This window comes from Microcaecilia unicolor, chromosome 3 (assembly GCF_901765095.1).
Source record: "Microcaecilia unicolor chromosome 3, aMicUni1.1, whole genome shotgun sequence".
Lineage (NCBI taxonomy): Eukaryota > Metazoa > Chordata > Amphibia > Gymnophiona > Siphonopidae > Microcaecilia > Microcaecilia unicolor.
This window is the reverse complement of record NC_044033.1, coordinates 363,938,539-363,961,956: the sequence shown is the minus strand read 5'-3', so window position 1 is coordinate 363,961,956 and position 23,418 is coordinate 363,938,539. Positions and strand designations below refer to the sequence as shown.

Below are 23,418 nucleotides of genomic sequence, written 5' to 3'. Positions count from 1 at the left end.
GAGAACCAGACATGCTGAATGTGAGGGGGGTAGAAACGGGTGATACTGAACAATGAAATAGTAGTGTAGAGGAGGATATGCTGGAAGTGGTATTTAAGCTGGGTTGGAGCTTGTGCCCCCCCCCCCCCCCCAAAAAAAAAAAAAAGAAAAAGCATGTCTGGGGACCCTGGCCATGAATGTCTGGATTTTAAGGAAAAAAGGCAAGGAGCTGGGGTGTTCCACACAAACAGAAACTTGCCGGACCTTAATGGGCCATCCATGTCTCTCTTCCCTGGAGGTAGCTCACTCGTCTTTGGCCAGTCTTACTTTTTTCCCCTTACTTTTGCTACCCACCCAAAGGGCTGGATCCACTTGGATTCATCACTTTGTCCCATCAGAAGGGCTGGATCCATCTAGATCTAGCACTCATTTCCACCAAAAGGTTTGGATCTGTTGGTATCCAGATCCAGTTCCCACCAGAAAGGCTAGATCTTCATGTGTGTGTGTGTTCCTCCTTCCTGCTTTATGCCCGGGGAGCTCTGTGCAGACATCCTCGCCCCTATTGACACATAGCAAGAATTTTACTGTATCTGCACGAGCTTCTGTACCTGCCCTGCTGTGCCACAGATCCTCTGGCTCTCCTGTGCAACACCCCAGTGACAGACCTTGTTTGGGGAAAAATGTTTTTCGCTGATGATCCTAGGGTTACCATACAGCTCCAGAAAAAGGAGGACAGATTGAGCCAGTCTGAGTTTTACTTCCATTGCTTTCAATGGAAGCAAAACCCGGACTGGATCAATGTGTCCTCCTTTTTCTGGAGCCATATGGTAACCCTAGATGATCCAGATCCTTGTACCATGCAAAGGGGAAAACTTATGTGCACACTAGGTAAGCCTGAATACGCCCAGTCATAGGTCCCAGGGACTAGCAAGGAAAACCATCCAGCCTTCCAGGTGGGAAATAATGCAGGATCCATGTAGATCCAGCCCTTCTGGTGGGAATAAATGCTGGATCTGTGTAGATCCAGCCTTCCTAGTGGGAAATGACACTGGATCCATGTAGATGCAGCCCTTCTGGTGGGAATAAATGCTGGTTCCTTGTAGATCCAGCCTTTCTGGTGGGAATAAGTGCAGGATCCTTAAAGATCCAGCCCCTCTGGTAGGAATAAATGCTGGATTCATGTAGATCCAGCCCTTTTGGTGGGAATAAGTGATGCTTCCATGTAGATCCATTCCTTCATATGGGTTCTTATGTTGGATGCATATAGATCCAGGCATTCTTGTGGGTTCTTATGCTAGATCTGTTTAGAGCCAGGTATTCTAGTGGGATCTAATGCTGGATCCCTGTAGACACAGCTCTTATGGTAGGAATGAGTGATGGATCTGTGTAGATCCTGCCTTTCTGGTGGAAGCTCTTGCTGGATCTGTGGGGATCCAGCCTTCCTAGTTAAAACTATTGCTGGATCCGTGGCTTAGGGTGCATTTTTGGTGCTATACAAGGAATTGCCTGAAAATGCCTGCAAACAGATTATCTACATACGGAAATGTTATTTTGCTGTTCACCCCATCTAAGTTCTATTTTCAATTATTCTTTATTATTTTTGAGTGTTCTTGTTTGGTAGATGTTACAATGAATAATTAAAGTTTTGATATTTATTAGATCTCTCTAATATTTTTCTGGGAGGTTTTTCTTGACCGATGATAACTTTTTGACTGATCACATTGTAAGGTAACCACAACAGTTTGAGCTCTGATATTGTTGATCTGGGTCTTGATGAGGTCTTTTCCTCCCTATTTTTGAGAATATGTCATTGTGATTCCTGTATTTCCTACACATTTACCATAGTTTATATTTAGAAGTGTTCCTTTTTATATATATATATGGTATTTGGGTCCCCTTTTTTTGTTGTTGTTACTTTCTACTTGGGCAGCTTCTAAAGGGAAAGTGTGCTTCTACTATCCGTTTGAGAACTGGTACAGAATCTGTGTGTAGAAGTGCCTGTGTGGACTTTGCACCTGCCTGCATGGCTTTGAAAATTTGCTCCAAAATTATTATTATTTTCTTTAAAGTGCAACAAATAATATAGAACTGCAGGTGTTCTGATGAGATGAAACACTAAAAAAATCATTTAGGGGTATGTTTACTAAGGTGCATTAGCATTTCTAACGCACCTTTAAATTTAAGGCACATTAAACGCTAACATGCCTTTACATTTCTTAGGGCACGTTAGTGTTTAATGCGCGTAAACCATTTACACGCTTTAAAAGCGCTAACGTGCCCATAGCGCTCCTTAGTAAACATAGGCGTTAATATATAACAATTTATAATTTGCATTTAAAAAATCTGAGTGACAAGAAATATTAGGGTACTGTATATATCACAAATTTTAGTAGGTACAAAATCTACTCAGAACGCTTAGATCAAATCTACTGAATCCAACTTTCCTTTATAGAATACTAGCCGTTAAGCTCGTTAAAACGGGCAAGATTTCCAGCTACCCTCCTCACTGCCGCTCCCTCCCCTCTCCGTGCCAGGCCCCCTGCACTGACCTGACAGCGCCTCTCACCTCCGTGTGGAAGCGCTGCAGGCAGCAGCAGATCACTCTGATTCTGCCTGCAGCGCTTCCACACAGAGGTGAGAGGCGCTGTCAGGTCAGTGCAGGGGGCCCGATACCGAGGGGGGCAGGAACGGCGGGGGGGAGGGTGGAGGTAGGTGCGCGCGATGTTCGTTTCCAGGCTCCAGTGGCAGCGTCCGACAGTCCAACTCCGTTTCCCTCTCTGTTCCGCCCTCTGACATCATCACGTCTTGACGCGAGGGCGGGACAGAGAGGGAAGTCTCTACTGCGCATTTGCAGGTGAGTCGGTCACTTGCCATTTATATGTTTGACTAGCCTAACTGGGTAGATATGCAAACTCCAGCCATAGAGCTGGTATAAGTGCAGATACCTAAGGGGCTTATTAATAAGGCACAATAGGCCTAATGTGGGCCTACTGCATGCTAAAAGAGCACTACCGTGGGAAGCACTGAAGCATTCCGCGGTAGCTTTCCACTTAGCGCACACTAATCCTGCGCTGGAAAATATTTTTAATTTTTCAGTGCAGGAAGTGTGCCCATGGGTGGAGAGCAGGTGCTAAATAGGTGGCGGTACGGGCTCCCGTGGTAATGGTCACGGACTAATGGGGAAATTAGAATGTGGCCATAACAAAAAAAAAATATGGCAAGGCAGCCATTTTACCAACATGTTAAAAGTGGCCATAGTGCTCGGAAAACCCATGTGCTGACAACAGCACCAGCCACTTTTTAGCATGGCTTGTTTCATCATCTAGAGAATATCTTGTCTTACATTTCCCTATCTGTAAGAATGTGATATATAAAACAATTCACTCTGCTAATTTCTCCTTTCAAGGCACCAAAATTTGGAATTCTCTTCCTAATCAATCAATTTCTTCAGTCTGGCCTTTCTGAATACAAAGAACTCAATTTGAATTTTACCCACACTGTTTTCTTAATGTCATTTCCCATCTAGTCCATGCCTAATTATACTCTCACCTATCCACCCTTAATTATTTGTTTGTCCTTGAGATATTCTAAATCCATGGTTGGTTACTGCATGTGTATTAATTTGATTCTTTAAGTTATTGTAATTTGTGTTATATTCTGTACATTATTATGTTTTATTCACTTTATTGTTTGTAAGCCACATGGAACTTGAGTCTATTTCAGGCTAATGTGGAGTTTAAATGTCATGAATAAATAAAAGGACCCCTTAATGTAGCAGCTACCTATATAACTTACAGTATGCTGTATGTTGCACGTGTAAGTGGGAGTCGTACCCATGCTCTACTCCTTACTGGGGGCCAGCACTTTACAAAACCAGATCACTGTACCAGTGACTTCATAGTAAGAATCCTTAAAGGTAACTTTAAAACAATACAGGAATGTAAGACCTTTGAAGTCAGAATGATTGAATATTTTGACACCCAAAAGACAGGACTTAACAAAGATCTGGGTTTTCTAGCCCATTATAAACCATAAAGTTGTACTGCTATGTTTATCACCTTCCTCTCACCTATCCACCCCCATCCTGTTAGACTATCTCTGAAATGCTTTGATGTTCCCATGCATACCTCCTACCCATCCCCACCCTGTTAGACTGTCAATGAAATGCTTGGAACCTTTTCTTATATATACTGTCATCTACCACATTTGCTTATTTCCGATCTGACGAAGAAGAGCAACCTTCGAAAGCTAATCAAGAAATGTATTAAGTTATGTCCAATAAAAAAGGTATCATCTTATTTTCTTTTCCATGTTTTATTTTGTTTGATTTCTATTAATTACCTTGTGAAGTCTGGAAGCCAGTGAAGTTCAGGCTGTCTATTGAACAGTCCCATCACTCAGAATTGCTTACTGCCCTGAACAAACCTCATCTGTTATGTAAAATATTTGAGACATGGGTGGCATAGCTTTATTACTCACTAATGAGACTTCCAAAAAGTACTTCTTTAACAGATCTCCTGGAGAAATTAGAGGAGTTTTAAGACAGTTTATTAACCAGAGATATGAAGAATAACTTTATTTAGATAAGACACATTCCCTTAGTTGGCAGCCTGACACCTAGATGTTGTACCATAAAACTGCTAGTGGGGTGTTGGTGTCCGAGGATCTGAAGGTGAAGAAATAATGTGACAAGGCGACGGCTGTGGCCAAAAGGATGCTAGGTTGCATAGAGAGGGGTATAACCAGCAGAAGAAAGGAGGTGTTGATGCCCCGCTACAAGTTGTTGGTGAGGCCCCACCTGGAGTATTGTGTTCAGTTTTGGAGGCCGTATCTTGCTAAAGATGTAAAACAACTGGAAGTGGTGCAAAGCAAAGCTACAAAAATGGTGTGGGATTTGCGTTGCAAACTATACGAGGAGAAACTTGCCGACCTGAACGTGTATACCTTGGAGGAAAGGAAAAACAAGGGTGACCTGATACAGACGTTAAATTTGAAAGGTATTAATCCGCAAACGAACCTTTTCCGGAGTCGGGAAGGTGGTAGAATTAGAGAACATGAATTGAGGTTGAAGGGGGGCAGACTCAAGAGTAATATCAGAAAGTATTTTTTCATGGAAAGGGTGGTAGATACGTGGAATGCCCTCCCGTGGGAGGTGGTGGAGATGAAAACGGTAATGGAATTCAAACGTGTGGGATAAACACAAAGGAATCCTGTTTAGAAGGAATGGGTCCACAGAATCTTAGCGGAGATTGGATGGCGACACCGGTAATTGGAGAGTAAAACCAGTGCTGGGCAGACTTCTACGGTCTGCGCCCTGATCGTGGCTGAATAGATATGGATGGGCTTGAGTGTAAATTTTAAGGGGCTTCGATGTTAGCTTCAGAACTTTTAGTACAGGAACAGTGCTGAGCAGACTTTTATGGTCTGTGCCCTGAGAAAGGCAGGGCCAAATCAAACTCGGATATACATATAAAGTATCACACACCACGTAAAATGAGTTTATCTTGTTGGGCAGACAGGTGTTTATCTGCCGTCATTTACTATGTTACTATGATCTGAGGCTACCGTTTTCACAGAGGGAGCTGCCAGGGCAGGAATGACTTCAGATTGGTTCTGTCTCCCACTATCCACTAGGTAGATGCCTTCCTGCCCCGGTAAGTTCTGGGGGATTGCAGAAACCTAGAGGGCTCCACTTTTGGCTCAGGTTGCTGGGGCCAGCAGATATTGCATGAATGTGTTAACTACACCTGCCTCTGACCTCCCATATAGCATTTCAATGTGAACTGGCTCCTGGAGCAGAAGCAGCCTTAGCATTCAAGAGTTCTAATTTTACATGAGTAGAGGAGCGGGTCTGGGTCTTATTTCAAATAGATCAAGGGATGGATGCCATCTGGGGCAGCTTCTAATTACAAATTGATTGTGGTTGGGTCCAGTGGTTTTTTGTTTTTATTTCAAAAGGAACAGGGTTGGGGGAAGTCTAGAGGGGACACGCTGGTTTCTTAAATGATTGGGGAATGGGGAAAAGGTTTCTTGCCATCACAGACTGGTCCTTTTTAAAAGATAGCAGGCCCAACTTAGGGCCATGTTTCTTTGCAGTGCTATGGCTAGAATGGATGGTATTTCAGCTGCTGTAACACAAACCAAATTTACCTGAGTACCACAAGTTAGTGGATCCCGCAGTAAGTCAGTGTACAAATGTGCTGTTTAACCATGGGTTAGTAAATAGGTCCCATAGTTTGAGACAATGGAAGATAAGGTGACTTGCCCAAAGTCATAAAGAGTATGTGAGATTTGAACCCAGGCTTCACCACTTCTCAGCCTGTTGTCCTCGCCACTAGGCTACTCCTCCATTCCTGCAATGCTACTCAGATTTTGGCATCCTTTTGGTACCTCTTAGGCAGTGACCCTCCCCTCACCCCTCCTCAGCACATCTGAAATGCCTGGTTCCTGGAATGGGCTGCATTCTATATTTTAGCCATAAGGAGTCAGTGTGGCACCAGCTCTGTAAGTTAACTGGAAGATGATAACAAGGGAAAGTGATCTTCTGTATATAATATTAGCTTTAGTACCAGGTGTTGGTCTCTGATCTATCCTGCAGTATCAGCCTGCAGAAGTCACTTGTAATGGAACAGTTGTGGACAAGGTGGCGAGAAGGCACCCTACAGTCAGCTACTTCTATCCCAGTATTATAGTGGTTAAACGTGGTAGTGATTTGAGACAGAAAGTTCTGAATGGGAACATCAAAATGTGCATTTAAAAAAATAACATGTAAAGGTGAAATCTCTTTATTTTCCTTTTCAAGGTTTGACGGTGACGGCCGTGAAGGACTCTGGAGAATGGAATTTGGAAGCTGGAGCGCTAGTGCTTGCAGATGGTGGCTTGTGCTGTATTGATGAGTTCAACAGCATCAAGGAGCATGATCGAACCAGCATCCATGAGGCAATGGAGCAACAGACTATTAGTGTAGCTAAAGCAGGGTGAGAGATGCTTATACAAACTGAAGAAATGCATCACTGTTGCTCTCTTTGTACTATCCAAGGTATTATCCTTACTGTCTTCTGGATGCTAAGATTTCTTCTGCTCCAGGAGCCAGCTCACACTGGAATGCTGGGGGGGGGGGGGGGAGTCAAAGGCAGGTGCAATTGATCTGGCCTGAGCAACCTGAGCCAAGAGTTGAGCTTTGTAGGGTTACTGTAAGAAGGGGAGACATGAGTTGGAATCTGTACTGACCACTGCCTGTGGGTAGCAACTAAATGAGGAGTGAATGAAAAGTCTTAGTTGATTTTCCACTGAATAAATAAAGTGAAGGAAAGTGTGGATAAAACAATTAAAAGTGGGGAAATATTATTTATTATCTTTCTGTTTCTCCACCACTCACACACATCATTCAGTTTTAATGGAAAATATTATGGAAGGTTCTTAATTTTAAGAGGAAGGCCATGCTGTAGGATGGCAGATAAATACACACACACACATATATTTATTATTATTTTTTTTTTTTTACAATAATTATAACCCACAAGTCTGGTCACAGGCCATTTGTTATGGCAACATAAGAACACCTGTTCTCTTACGTTTCCACGGCTGGCATCATGATTGTTGTAGTTGTTCGGTATTTCTGCGTCTAAGCGGCTGATGACTGAAACGTTGGTTCCATATACTTGGACATGGCAAGACCCAGACAACTGCAGCAATCATAACAACTCCTATAAAGCTAAGGGTAAGATAATAATTGAACAGTGACAAATGGTCTTTTTCTCTCCCTGGAACTGACAAGATGTGCCTTGTGGCATGATTTCTTCAGGGTTTTTTTGTTTAACTTTATTTTATTTTCTTCTTTGTGTCTTCCTGCACTGTATTTTGGTTCTCTTTGGAGTGTCTGACCATAACCTCCCTCCCTTTCCTTCCTATAACTTTCGGCACTTTTGTTTACTTTTTTTTTTTTTTTTAACAGTCTGCAGCCATTATAAGGCCTGGGCTCCTGTCCTGGCCTCTCTTTGTTTATTTTTCCTTCCTGCATTATTGAGTTATTTGATTTTGCTGCAGATATCTTTTCCTTAATATCCTCAAAGTCAGCCAGTGGGTTCATGAGGAGTGCCTCAAGTGTCTAGGAAGGAACCATGATCATCTAACCTGTACTCCGTGTGCTCAAATGCAGAAGAATGCCATGAAATCCAGGGAGGTGGTTCAAAGGAAGCTGTTTGACCTCCATAAATCTGATTCATTGATAGCACGAAAGCATCAGTCTCTATAGCCTCACAAGCTACACTGATGATGCTCTGGCACCGAGCAGGTGTCCACCTTCCTTGACATTCAGCGCCTGTAGGAGGCCCAAAAGTTGAGTTCACTCATACCTGACACTGAGAAAACCCTGAATTTTGCACTGTCCTCTTGGACACCAGAGAAGCCCAATGCCAAGCACTGAGTGAAGGCAAAGAAGCATTGGAATAGGTTCTTCTTGGTGCACAATGCCAGGAGCTCTGGGGCATTGACATTGTCAGCACCAGAGAAGCGTCAGTGCTGTGAGGGACTGCTCCCCCTCCATGGTAGCAGTGCTAACCCTCCAGACTCCCCAAGACACTGTTCATGTTATGCCCATGGCATGCCTCAACTTGAGAAGTTCCCAATGGACCCTAGCTTCTCAGTGGAACCAGGCTATGGGGAACCTAGTGGATGTCATCTCCATAACTCCGGACACTTCTCTGGTGGACAATTTGGCCCAATTTGATCCTGGGACTCCCATTCCAAATTCCTCTACACCAGGAACTTTTGATTACAGATGCATCCATTCTAGGGTGGGGAACCCATGTAAATGGGCTTCACACTCAGGGAGTATGGTCTGCTCAGGATTCCAGTTATCAAATCAACCTCCTAGAGTTATGGGCGATTTGGAATGCTTTAAAGGTTTTCATAGATTGGCTGACAAATCAAATTGTTCTCATTGAAATGGAAATTCAGGTTGCCATGTACTATGTGAACAAGCAGCGGGGTACTGGATCCTACCCCTTGTGTCAGGAGGCCATCGGGATATGGCATTGGGCTATTGGCCAATTCATGGTGCTTCGGGCAACATACCTAGAGGGGAAAGACAACAGTCTGAGCAGGGTCATGGAACCACACAAGTGATCTCTCAACATGGGCATTGCCCACAAGATCTTCCAAGAGTAGGGCACCTCCCTCGGTGAATCTTTTTGACCCTCTTCTCAACAACAAAGTCCCTCAGTTCTGCTCCAGACAGATCACATGATAGACTAGTGCTAGACACTTTGCTGAAACTCAAGTAGGATTGGGGGACCATCATCTTCATAGCCCCTTACTGGCCAAGACAGATATGATTCCCTCTTCTTCTGGAGTTGTCCTCTGAGGAACTGTGGAGGCTGGACTGCTTTCCAACTCTTATCACGCAGAAAAAAGGGACTCTGCACCCTAAACTCCAGTCCCTGGCCCTCACAGCCTAGATGTTGAGAGCAAGAATTTGACTCTTTGCAGCTGCCTGAAAGTGTCTACAGGATCCTGTAGGCTTCCAGAAAAGATTCCACTAAGAGGTGTTATGCGTTTAAATGGAGGAGGTTTGCCATCTGGTGTCAGGGCAGGGCCCTAGATCCTCCCTCTCTTGCCTTGCACAAAAACTGCTTGAATACATCCTCCTCCTCTCTGAGCCTGGTTTGAAGACCAACTCTGTAAGGGTTCACCTCAGTGCAATTAGTGCTTATCATTACCATGTTGGGGGTAAGCCCATCTCTGTACCGCCTCTAGTTCATTTCATGAGAGGTTTGCTGTTGACAAAGCCCTCCATCAAGCCTCCTACTGTGTCATAGGGCCTCAATGTCATCCTCGTCCAGCTGATGAAAGCTCCTTTTGAGCTACTTGATTCCTGTCATCTGAAGTGCTTGACCTGGAAGGTCTTCTTTTTTTATGGTGGTTACTTCAGCTTTCAGAGTCAGTGTATTTCAGGCTTTAGTAGCTGATCCACCTTGCATGAAGTTTCATCATAACAGAGTACTACACACACATCTTAAGTTCCTTCCTAAGGTAGTGTTGGCGTTCCATCTTAACCAGTCAGTCATCCTCCCAACATTCTTCCCAAGACCTCTTGCCCATCCTGGCGAAAGTGCACTGTATACTTTGGCCTTCTGTCTGAAGTGGACTAAAGCCCATAGACAGTCCACCTAGCTTTTTGTTTCTTTTGACCCAAACAAGATGGGGACAGCCATCGGTAAATGCACTCTATCCAGTTGACTAGAAGACTGCATCTCCTTCACTTACACCCAAGCTAGGCTGACTCTTGAGGGCCATGTCACGGCTCACAATATTAGAGCCATGACTGCATCGGTAGCCCATTTGAGATCAGCCTCCATTGAGGAGATTTGCAAGGTTACAACATAGTCTTCAGTCCACACATTCACATCCCATTACTGCCTTGAGCAGCACATACGACTCAGTAGCCGGTTTGGCCAAACAGTCTTGCAGAATTTGTTTGGTGTCTAGAATCCAACTCCACCATCCTATACCCATTCTTTTCTGTTCCAGGTTGCACCTTCTCAGCATGTCTTTTTGTTTGTTAGTGTTATTGGTTCTGGTTGGCCTTGCCGTTACAAGGCCTTTTTGACTGTGGTTTGTTTTTTGTGAGCCTGGTAGCAAGGGATTCTCCACATATGAGAAACTAAGTTCTGCTTGTCCTTGGAGAAAGTGAAGTTGCTCACCTGTAGCAGGTGTTCTTCGAGGACTACAGAACTAGTATTCTCATATACCCTCCCACCTCCCCTAGGAGTTGTATTCTTGTCCATATATTATTTGGATCAGACTGGTGGTCCCGTGCAACTACTGCTGCTGCAACATTAACAGTGTCAAGACCAGAAGTGGGTCAGCTGATCCTTGAGACCTATGCATTGCCTGCAGGACATACCTCAACTTAAAAGGGTCTCCGAGTCTTCAAGTGGATCTTGGTGCACAGTGTAGCAGTTTGTGAACTCTCTGCCCTCAGATAAGGCAGCGAATCTCTGTGAGTTGGTAGTCAAGCAGAAGAAGTGGTGAAAGCGCTGGGCCCGAGCAGCCTATGATACTTTTGATGTGGCATCCAGAGTCCCTGCATTAGGTATTGACATGTACAGACTTACCTTGCTGTGTGTTTCGGCCCTAGAACCAGTGGTTCAGGAAAAACTAGCAGATGTCCCTTGCTGAAGTCACAATCTTTATGGGGACAAAGTGGAAGAGGTCGCTGACCTCATCAAGAACAAAACTGATACATGAAGTCCTTCTTTTGGCCCACTCCTTCTGTAGCCTCCACTTCTTGGAGGTTTTCAGGTGGGGTCCAGAGGAGATCCTACTACTCTTCAAAGTATAGTCTGGACTGTCCTGCCCTTCCCAGCAGACCCAGGGATCCCACTCCCACCCTTGGCAGCAGGGGACTCAATCAGCTTCCCAGTCAATGCAAGGGATGAGCTTTTGACTGGCTCCAAGAGAATGATCATTTTGGATTGCCTACTAGTAGGGGGAGGCTGACTTTCTTTTCAAGCAAGATGCCCCCTTATCTCTAACCAGTGGGTTCTTTAAATAGTCCGGGGAGGTTATGCTTTAAATTGGCACCACCTTCCTCCAAATTAACCACCATGAACGTCAAAGTTCAGCCAGGTTTGCAGAGGTTCTCTCCCACATAGTTGAGCCTATACCATTCCGGTAGGCCATCATGGCCTTCAAGGGGTTTGGTGAGGGCACAGGCGTCAGACCGTCTCTTCTTCTCGGCGAGCTGCTCCAGTCAAGACTTGTTGGGTATGATGTGGGTGCAGACATCTATATGGATGGAAAACAAAAATGAGGATGTTATAATGCCTTTGTATCGCTCCATGGTGCGACCGCACCTCGAATATTGTGTTCAATTCTGGTCGCCGCATCTCAAAAAAGATATAGTGGAATTAGAAAAGGTGCAGAGAAGGACAACGAAAATGATAAAGGGGATGGGATGACTTCCCTATGAGGAAAGGCTAAAGCGGCTAGGGTTCTTCAGCTTGGAGAAAAGGGGAGATATGATAGAAGTCTATAAAATAATGAGTGGAGTTGAATGGGTAGATGTGAAGCGTCTGTTTATGCTTTCCAAAAATACTAGGACTAGGGAGCATGCGATGAAGCTAAAATGTAGTAAATTTAAAACGAATCGGAGAAAATCTTTCTTCACTCAACGTGTAATTAAACTCTGGAATTCGTTGCCAGAGAATGTGGTAAAGGCGGTTAGCTTAGCAGAGTTGTAAAAAGGTTTGGACGGCTTCCTAAAGGAAAAGTCCATAGACCATTATTGAATGGACTTGGGGAAAATCCACTATTTCTGGGATAAGCAGTATAAAATGTTTTGTACTTTTTTGGGATCTTGCCAGGTATATTGTTACCTGGATTGGCCACCGTTGGAAACAGGATGCTGGACTTGATGTACCTTTGGTCTTTCCCAGTATGGCAGTGCTTATGTACTTATCCTTCGGACCTGTCTGATCATCAACCGGTCCTATTAGGAAGAGCGCCTTTCTACTGTGGAACAGTTTGGTCATCTGGTCTTTCCTTCCCTTTGGCAGTGTTGCTCAGTACGCCGTGGACCGGGCAATCATGCTGCCCATGTTTTCCAGACTTGGTCTGGCCACATGGTCGATGGTTGGGGCGATTCCAATGGCAGTTTTGCATGCTGGGCTGCTGGGCTCTGTTCATCGGCGCTGCTCTGAAGGACACCTTTTGGCGTGGTAGTCCTCTTTTGGTCTTTTACTTTCCTTTGGAGTTCCTTTGAGGTTCCTGAATGCTGTCAGATCGTGCCGAAATCCTGCGGACACTCCGCCTCCCAGTGCTCCGCTTAGGTTTCGCTGTAAGGATCAAAGGATGAGACGTCTCTCAGCAGTTATCCCTTCGGAACTATCGGCTGCTTACCAAAGTTATCTGGATGGGATCTGTCCCGGTCTAATTAGCAGATTCGGGGTACGAACTGTTGAGGTCTCCAGGGAGTGCTTTATGGGGCTTCCCGTTTGGCGTCCATCTTACCATTCCATCAAGTGTAACTGTCAGACTGCATTTCCTTCACTTATACCCAGGCTGAGTTGACTAGAGGATCTTATCTCAGTTCATAATATCAGAGCTATGGCTGCATTGGTGGCCCACTTGAAATCAGCCTCCATAGAGGAGATTTGCAGAGCTGCAACATGGACATCTGTCCATACATTTGCTTCCCACTACTATTTAGAACAGGACTACCGATACGACAGTAGATTTGGCCAAATAGTCCCCAAGAATCTATTTGGGGTGTGGAATCCAACTCCATCCGCTCTAGGCCCTTGTGTTTCAGTTCCAGGCTGCCTTAAAAAAAAAAGATTAAAATATTGGTGTCTGCCTGTTGAAGTGCCACATGTTATTTCCCTTTTTTTCTGTTGAAGGCAGCCTATAGCTAGAGAGTCCTATGCATAAGGATTCACATTCCTTCTTGTCCTTGGAGAAAACAAAATTACATGTAGCAGGTATTCTTTGAGGACAGTGGGACTTGAATCCTCACATCCCTCCCATCTCCCCAAAGAGTTGTATTCCTTTATCAAGTAGACTGAAGGGTTCCTGTAACATAGTAACATACATAATAAGTGACGGCAGAAAAATACCTGTACGGTCCATCCAGTCTGCCCAACAAGATAAACTCTTATGTGCTACTTTATATGTATACCTGACCTTGATTTGTATCTGCCATTTTCAGGGCACAGACAGTAGAAGTCTGCCCAACACTAGACCCACCTCCCAACCACTAGCCCCGCCTCCTAACCACCGGTGCTGCCACCCAATCTCTGCTAAGCTTCTGAGGATCCATTTCTTCTGAACAAGATTCCTTTATGTTTATCCCACACTTTTTTTAATTCCGTTACTGCTTTATTTATTTATTTGTTACATTTGTATCCCACATTTTTCCACCTATTTGCAGGCTCAATGTGGCTTACATAGTACCGTTAAGCCAATTCCGGTATAAGCAAAATACAGAGTGATGTCGTAGTAGGATAAAGTTCATGTGTGACAAACACATTAGGGGATCGTAAGGAGGAGGAAGAGTTTAGTTATGTCCAGTATGGTTTTGGCTTTGTTGTGTTGCAGGGTTCAGGCCATTTAGGTTGTATCTTTAGGATATGCCTTTTTGAACAGATTAGTTTGTAGTGATTTCCGGAAGTCTAAGTGGTCATAAATTGTTTTCATGGTGCTTGGTAGTGCGTTCCATAGTTGTGTGCTTATATAGAAGAAGCTGGATGCATAGGTTGTTTTATATTTGAGACCTTTGCAACTTGGGTAGTGGAGATTTAGGTATGTATCTTGTTGTGTTTCTGGTTGGTAGGTCTATGAAGTCTGTCATGTATCCCGGGGCTTCGCCGTAGATGATTTTGTGAACCAGGGTGCAGACTTTGAACGCAATACGTTCTTTGATTGGGAGCCAGTGCAATTTTTCTCGTAGGGGTTTGGCGCTGTCAAATCTCATTTTGCCAAATATAAGCTTGGCTGCTATGTTTTGAGCAGTTTGGAGTTTCTTTATGATTTGTTCTTTACATCCCACATAGATTCCTTCGCAATAGTCTAAATGACTTAGTACCATGGATTGTACCAAGTTGCGGAATACTTCCCTCGGGAAAAAAGGTTTCACACGTTTGAGTTTCCACATTGAGTGGAGCATTTTCTTTGTTGTAGATTTTGCTTGGTTCTCTAGCGTGAGGTTTCGGTCAATTATAACTCCAAGAATTTTCAGGCTTTCTGAGATAGGGAGGGTGTAATCAGGGGTGTTAATATTGATGGGCTTGTTCGTTTTGTATTGGGATGAGAGGGTGAGACAGTGGGTTTTTTCTGCATTAAGTTTAAATTGAAATGCATTCGCCCATGAGTTCATGATGTTCAAGCTGAGTTTGATTTCATTGGTAATTTCTGTTATATCGTGTTTGTAAGGGATGTATAGTGTGACATCGTCTGCGTAAATAAAAGGGTTAAGGCCATGAGCCATTTCAACTGCCCACCTTTAACTCGAGCTACAGCAGAAGTGTCCATGGGCTCTCCATCTGGGATCTCCTCTCTCTCTCTAACCATCCTCCACCTTCCCCTGCCTGGCAGTCCATGGGCTCTTCTACAGCACCCCCTCCCAGCTGTCTCCCATCCTCCTGATCACCTCCTCCCAGCTGTCTCCTATCGTCCTGATCAAGCCCCCTCCAATCCTCCTCCTTTCCCCTTGGATTCTGGGACTCATAGTGTGGGTAGCACTTCCTGGTCCTACTCAGTGCCTCCCTCAAGGACTGCTGGGACTTGTAGTCTTTTAATCCCATTGACCTCTTGGGAGGGCATTCCAAGTATTCACCATTCTCTCCATGAAAAAATACTTCCTGACATTTTTCTTGAACCTGCCCCCCTTCAACCTCATTTCGTGTCCTCTAGTTCTACCACATTCCTGTAGGTGGGAACAGGCACCCATGTGCGATGAGACAGCCTAAAGGCTTCTAGAAAGTGTTGCTGGGGTCATGTTTCCCATGCCAGACTCTGTCAGTGATGTCACCTATTCATAAGGATTCAAGTCATGCTGTCCTCAGAGAACATCTGTTACAGGTGTGATATACAGGCCTCCCATACAATCAGAACAAATGGACAGAGATTTAATTGAAGACATTCACAAGGTAGCTAGGAAAGGAGAAGTACTACTGATAGGTGATTTTAATATGCCGGGCATTGATTGAGGCAAGGGGATTTTGGATTCTCTACAGGAAGAATTGTTCCAGCAGTTGGTAAAGGAACTCACTCAGAATGAAGCTATTCTGGACCTGGTGCATTCTGGACCTGGTGCTTACAAAGGGGAAAGTGTTTCCAATGTTACAGTGGGTGATCATTTGGCAGATCATTTGGCATCTAGTGATCACTGGATGTGGGGTTCAATATTAAGACACATGAGGAGAGGGCTTATTCAAGATTGAAGGTTCTAGACTTCAAGAGAACTAACTTTGCCAAGATGGGGAATATCTCAAGGAAGAGTTAGTTGGATGGGATCAGCTGAAGGAAGTAGAACAGCAATGGGCAAAACTGAAAGGAGCTCTTTTAAAGGCGACAGACCTTCATGTTAGAAAAAGTACATAAAAATAAGAGGAAAAGAAGGCCGCTTTGGTTCTCAAATGTAGTTGCTGAAAAGGTAAGAGAAAAAACGTTAGCCTTCATAAGTTACAAGATGATGCAGAAAGAGGAAGACAGGCAAAAATACCTAGAAAAGCTAAGAGAAGCTGAAAAAGCTGTTCAGAAAGCAAAGATACAAATGGAAGAAAAGATAACCAGTATGGTAAAACTGGGGGACAAGACATTTTTTTGATATGTAAGTGATAGGAGGAAGTGCCAAAATGGCATAGTGAGGTTCAAAGGTGAAGGGGAGGAATATGTAGAAGCTGATAAGTATAAAACTAAACTACTTAACAATTATTTCTGTTCTGTGTTCACGGATGAAAGGCCAGGGGCAGGGTCGCTGAATACAATTGCTGGTGGAAATGAATGTTTGGTAGACCAGGACCAATTTTCAGAAGACTCTGTTCAGGAGTTGCTAGCTAAACTAAAAATAGACAAAGCAATGGGACCGAGAGTGCTCAAAGAATTCAGGGAAGTTTTGGCTGCTCTGTTGTCTGACCTCTTTAATGCTTCCTTAGAGTCTGGAGTAGTCCTAGAGGACTGGAGAAAGGCGAATGTGGTCCCTCTGCACAAGAGTGGAAATAAGGAGGAGATTACAGACCTGTTAGTCTGACCTTGGTGGTGAGTAAACTAATGGAAACACTCCTAAAGCATAGGATTGTGAGGTTTCTAGAATTGAATGGACTGCAGAACCCGAGGCAGCATGGTTTCACTAGAGGCAGGTCTTGTCAGACAAATCTGATTGATTTCTTTGACTGGGTGACCAAACAGCTGGATATAGGAGGGGTGCTAGATATGATGCACTTGGATTTTAGCAAAGCCTTTGACATGGTTCCTCACAAGCGACTAATAAATAAATTGAATGCCCTTGGTATGGGACCTAAAGTGACTCACTGGGTTAAAAACTGATTAAGTGGAAGGAGATAGAGGGTAGTGGTAAATGGAACTTGCTCCAAGGAAAAGGATGTTATCAATGGTGTACTGCAGGGATCGGTCCTTGGGCCAGCTATTTTTTAACATCTTAGTGAGTGATATTGCGGAAGGACTGTCTGGCAAGATTTGTCTCATTACGGATGACACCAAACTCTGTAATAGGGTGGACACCCCGGAGGGTGTGGATAGCATGCAGAGGGATCTAGTGAAGCTTGAAGAATGGTCCAGCAATTGGCAACTCAAATTTAATGCTAAAAAATGCAGGATCATACACTTGGGTAGCAAAAATCCAAGGGAATGGTATAGTAGAGGGGATTAAGTACTTTTGTGTACGAAGGAAGAATGAAACCTGGGGATGATTGTGTCAGATGATCTCAAGGCTACAGTCAAAGCCAGAAGGATGCTCGGGTGCATAGAGAGAGGAATGGCCAGCAGAAGAAAAGAAGTTATAGTGCCTTGTATAAGTCTCTGGTGAGGCCTCATTTAGAATACTGTGTGCAGTTCTGGAGACCGCACCTATGAAAAGATATAAACAGGATGGAGTCAGTCCAGAAGGCAGTTACAAAATTGGTCAGTGGTCTCTGTCTTAAAGTATGGGGACAGACTTAAGGCTCTCAATATGTATACATTGGACAAAAGGCGGGAGAGAGAGGATATGATAGAGATATTTAAATACTTTTGTGGCACTAATGTACAGGAGGTGAGCCTCTTTCAAATGAAGGAAAGCTCTGGAATGAGAGGTTATAGCATGAAGTTAAGAGGTTATAGGCTCAGAAGTAATCTAAGGAAATACTTTTTCATGGAAAGGGTGATGGATGCATGGAATAACCTCCCGGTGAAGGTGGTGGAGATGAGGACTATGTCTGAATTTAAGAAAGCATGGGACAGGCACGTGGGATCTCTTACGGAAAGGAAGAGATAGTGATTTCTGTGGATGGGTAGACTGGATGGGCCATTTGGTTCTTATTTGCTGTCATGTTTCTATGTTTCTAGATAAGTAACTTCATTATATGTGTATACATAACAAACATAAATTCCAATATTCCAGCTACACACTGTTCTACAGAATGGCACCTAAACAAGATGGTGCATACTTTAAAGGTAGATGTTCTCAAGGATGGAGTAGAGTGTGGGTGGGGTGCACCATTACACATGTAAATTATAAAATATTATAATGTATGCTTATTTTTTTAACAGTCTAGATGTGAACATCAACACGAGCTCGATGTCTGCAATAAGTGATTGAGGCTGAATTATATGTGCATATTTTACCTGTTATGCTAGTATTCTATAAGGGGAAGTAGGTGCCTACTTTCCTTTAAAGGATAGGGATAGGTACCCCAATATAGAATTGCCATCTATATTGGGGCACCTATCCCTATCCTGATGGTAAATATACATGTCAAATGCCTGCTTTTAGCTTAATCCAGTGACTGTTGCATCAGAAACTCTGCCCTGGGATGTTTTCTTAGTAGCAGAGGAATGCTTCTGCAGCTTATTGTGGACTTTTGGCCTTTTTGTTTTAGACTGGTGTGCAAACTCAACACAAGGACAACCATCCTGGCAGCTACAAATCCAAAGGGTCAATACGACCCCAGGGAATCGGTGTCAGTGAATGTAGCCTTGGCTAGTCCTCTCCTGAGCAGATTTGACCTGGTTATTGTCTTGTTGGACACAAAAAATGAAGAGTGGGATCGTATCATTTCCTCCTTTATATTGGAAAATAAAGGTAAAAGTAACATTTATTGGTTTGTAATTCCTTTGGTTGACCAACATAGTGCCATATTGGTAATAAAATAATGTGTATAAAAATAATAAAGGGTAATAGTAACAAATACAACGATTGGGATGCTTCCAACAGTGGCCAATTCAGAATCCCAAATAGTAGCAAGATTTATGCTACTGATCCCAGGGACAAGCAGTGGCTTTTCCCATGTCTGTTTCAATAGAAGATTGTGGACTTTTCCTTCAGGAACCTCTCCAAACCTTTTTTAAACCCAGATACATTAATCGCTGATACCACATCCTCTGGCAACGAGTTCCAGAGCTTAACTATTCATTGAGTGAAAAAAATATTTCCTCCTGTTCATTTTAAAAGTAGTACCCTGTAACTCCCTTGAGTGTCCCCTAGTCTTTGTACTTTTTAAAAGAGTAAAAAAAATTGATTTACGTTTACCCGTTCTACATCACTCAATATTTTCAGATCTCTATCATTTCCCCCCTCAGCTGTCTCTTTTCTAAGTTTAAGAGTCCTAATCTCTTAAGCCTTTCTTCATATGAGAGGAGTTCCATCCCCTTAATCATTTTAGTCACCTTTCTTTGAACTTTTTCTAATTCTGCTATATCTTAACGATCTCTCTGACCTCATGTGCACCTTTCTTTAAATTGCCAGCTCATTTTCGAAAGTGATCGCCGGCCATCTTCCGACATAAATCGGGAGATGGCCAGCAATCTCGCAAAAGCGGCCAACTCGGTATAATCGAAAGCGGCTTTTTTGACAGCATCGCCGCTTTCCCGTCGCCTTGCCGGTGAAAGTTCAAGGGGGCGTGTTGGCGGCGAAGCGAAGGCGGGACATGGGCGGCATGGGCGTGGCTACCAGATGGCCGGCTTTCGCGGATAATGGAAAAAAAAAGCGGTGGTGTTCAGTATTTCGCCGGGTTTACTTGGTCCTTTTATTTTCGCGACCAAGCCTCAAAAAGGTGCCCCAACTGACCAGATGACCACCGGAAGGAATCGGGGATGACCTCCCCGTACTCCCCCAGTGGTCACCAACCCCCTCCCACACTAAAACAAGAAAACTAAAAACCTTTTTTGCCAGCCTGTATGCCAGCCTCGAATGCCGTACCCACCTCCCTGACAGCAGAATGTGTTCTATCCTCTGACAACATTTCCCTGGTTGTGATGTGGTTCTCAGGTGAGTGTGACACCTTTTCTGTTAGGTGCACTGCAGAGTCACATCAGCAATGCATTGTGGTGGGTGTAGGGTAGTGAGCTCTACTCCCATGGTGCTTTCCCCCCTGCTAACTGGGTCAGAGTGTGTCCAGTTTTGTTTCCGGTAGTCCATGAGGTAGTGGCCATTTTTGTAAGCCAGTTTTGGATCCCTTTCATGTGTTACCCACGTTAGAGAACTTAGTTATTACCTTGAATGTTGCTGAAAGAGGGCATTGTACACCATTCTGCCAGCTCTGACCTACTGCTAATCTCAGTACCAGGGAGACTCTTTGCTAGTGGAGCACAACCTCTGATCTGCAGTTAACTGTGAGTAAATGTGCTTATTCAAATAAAGGACTTTTTCAAAGAGATTAGTCTTCAGATGTCAACTGGTGTGCCAAGGTTATACAGCAGCAACAAGTCCTAGAGGCCTGCGTGTATGCAGGTCCCTGGAGCACTTTTAGGCAGGCAGACCCAGGCCCATCCCCCCCTACCTGTACCACTTGTGCTGGTAAATGGGAGCCCTCCACAACCCACTGTACCCACATGTAGTTGCCCCTTCACCCCTAAGAGCTACGGTAGTGGTGTACATTTGTGGGTAGTGGGTTTTGGTGGGGGGTTGGGGGGCTCAGCACCCAAAGTAAGGGAGCTATGCATGTGGGAGCTTTTTCTGAAGTCCATCGCACTGACCCCTAGGGTGCCCAGTTGGTGTCCTAGCATGTGAGGGGGACCAGTGCACTACAAATGCTGGCTCCTCCCACGACCAAATGCCTTGGATATCGCCAGGTTGGAGATCGCCGGCATTTTTTTCCATTATCACTGAAAAACAAAACCGGCCATCTCAAACCCGGCGAACTCTGGCATTTGGCCAGGCTAAACCGTATTAGCGAAAAAAAAAGATGGCCAGCCATCTTTTTTGATAATATGGTTCCGGCCAGCTGTAGCGCCGCCGCCAAAATAGATCGCCGACGACATTCGATTCTGCCCCTCCACGTCACCTTATTTTCAAACTCCTATTACTCTCTTACTTCTATAATTGTCTATTGCTCATGTTTGATTTATTTTTTTTTGTACAGTGCCTTGAGTGCATTCCTTCAAAAAGGCAGTAAATAAATACATTTGTACCTATCTATATGTTAACCATCTCTCTGACCTCATGTGCAACTTTCTCTAAATTAGTCACTCTTACTCTCTTACCTATCTATCTATGTATTTATTTATTAGAATTGATTTACCGCCTTTTTGAAGGAATTCACTCAAGGCGGAGTACAGTAAGAATAAATCAAAAAGAATAAATATGTTCCATCTTTGCTTATACCCTACACTGTCAATTAAAATGTTCTATTACGTATTGTGTTGACATTGTAAGTAGTATAGTATGCCATACTTTGTATTATTTGATTATTTTTACTACTGTAATTGTCTATTACTCATGTTTGATTTATTCTTTGTTAATACTACACTGGCTTCTGGTTGGTTTACCCAGAATATGGGGAACATGGTATTGACTCCAATTCCTAAACAGGTAGATGGTGACTTATCTCAGTCTTCCAATTTCAGGCCCATTGCAAATATCCCATATCTCACTAAACTTGTTGAATTTGTTGTGTGTCCTCAGTTATCTGAATACATCGAAAGATTAAATCTACTTCATGGGTCTCAACATGGGTTCCAACTGTTCCACAGCACCAAAACCAGGTTCTTTATCAGGGCAGCAACATGGTGTTGCTACAGTTTGATATCTCTGCCGGTTTTAATACAGTGAACCATGAAATATTATTCACTTTATTATCTGGCTATGGATTGCTGGACTCTGTGTTTTTCTGGTTTAAGTCATTTCTATCAAATAGACAATATTTTGTCTTGAAAGATGTAAGTGCGTGTATAAAATCCTGAGTGGTGTAGAACAGGTAAAAGTGAATCAAATTTTCACTCTTTCAAAAAGTACAAAGACCAGGGAATGCTCAATGAAATTACATGGAAATACTTCTAAAACAAATAGGAGGAAATATTTTTTCACTCAAAGAATAGTTAAGCTCAGGAACTCACTGCCAGAGGATGTGGTAACGGCAGTTGGTCTATCTAGGTTTAAAAAAGGTTTGGACAAGTTCCTGGTGGAAAAGTCCATAGCCTGTTATTGAGGTAGACATGGGGGAAGCCACTGCTTGCCCTGGGACTGGTAGCATAGAATACCAGGTACTTGTGACATGGATTGACCATTGTTGGATGCAGGATTCTGGGCTAGATGGACCATTGGTCTGACCTAATATGGCTATTCTTGTGTTCTTATGTTCTTAATTTCTCTATCCCTTGGATTCCACCATGCAGTGTTCCCCAAGGTTATCCTGTTTCCCCTTTACTATACAATGTTTATATGAGTACTTTGGGACAAATTTCTTTTGGGCCTGGTGAACTGTTAATGTCATATGTGGATGATATTTTTCTTTTAAACCCAGTTAGGCATTCATACATGTATAAAGAAAATATTAGATTGGTCTATTTCTATGTGGCTTAAATTGAATGCAGAAAAAACTAAGATCTTATGGTTTAGTCTACATCATTCCAATATTCCTCAGTCTATTGCTATGGAAGGAGGAAACATCTTAAAAGTGGAAAGAGTCTAGAGTCTGGGACATGATTCTTGATTCTCCTTTGTCAGTGGAAAACTCAGATCAAAAATCTAGTACGGAAGGCCTACTTTAAACGTAAGCAACTCCGGCTGTTGTGCTTCTACTTTTTACAAGATCATTTTAGGGTTATTGTCCAACTGACTATTTTAGCGCTTCTGGATTATGGTAATTCTTTATATTTAGGTGCAACAGCAAAGCATATTGCTAAGCTAAAGTATCTTATCTGGTTTTTAATCTTCAGTTTGGTATTTGTCCTGAGGATTTAACACAAAAGCTCAGTAGTAATTATTTAGCTTTAGTATTGCCATCTGTCAAGTTTGTTAGAGTTAAAGCAGTTTTTACACAATCTTTTTGTTTTATGGCACTTCGTCTTTAGAATTGTCTTTCTGTTTCAATTCGCCTTATGAGGGATTATTTAGCCTTTTGGAAGGCTTTAAAGACTTATTTATTTTCCTGAAATTATCAAGGATGTTGATCTTGAAACTTCTATTTTTCTGGTGTAATTTGTTTACTGTAAATTCCTGATGACTGTTATCAGTGTTGCTTATAGTTTGTTATCTCGCTTTGAGTCTTGTACGAGAGAGCTGGCGGGTTATAAATCCTCTATAAGATAAGTTGCCTCAGTACTCAAATTGAGAACCAACTTCAGTGGTACTCTTCGCACAGACGTTATGAAGCTTTTGTCTGGTGTGGCTTTCCAATACGCTGACTGAGTTCACTGGCGGGACTTGTCCTCGGGGGGGGGGACAGTGAAATGTTGCTCTCCATAGACAGCAAAATTACTGCTCCTCTTCCTGTCTGAAGC

General features: G+C 43.4%; 1 protein-coding gene across 4 annotated transcripts in view; it reads left to right on the top strand.

Moving 5' to 3' along the window:
• MCM9 (minichromosome maintenance 9 homologous recombination repair factor) overlaps positions 1 to 23,418 on the top strand; it is a 142,401-nt gene that overhangs the window by 100,446 nt on the left and 18,537 nt on the right. For all 4 annotated transcript variants that reach the window (XM_030198553.1, XM_030198552.1, XM_030198554.1 and 1 more), the window contains 2 exons: positions 6,782 to 6,956; positions 18,579 to 18,781. In XM_030198553.1, the coding sequence (XP_030054413.1) occupies positions 6,782 to 6,956; positions 18,579 to 18,781 (378 nt within the window). The remainder of the gene's footprint in view (positions 1 to 6,781; positions 6,957 to 18,578; positions 18,782 to 23,418) is intronic.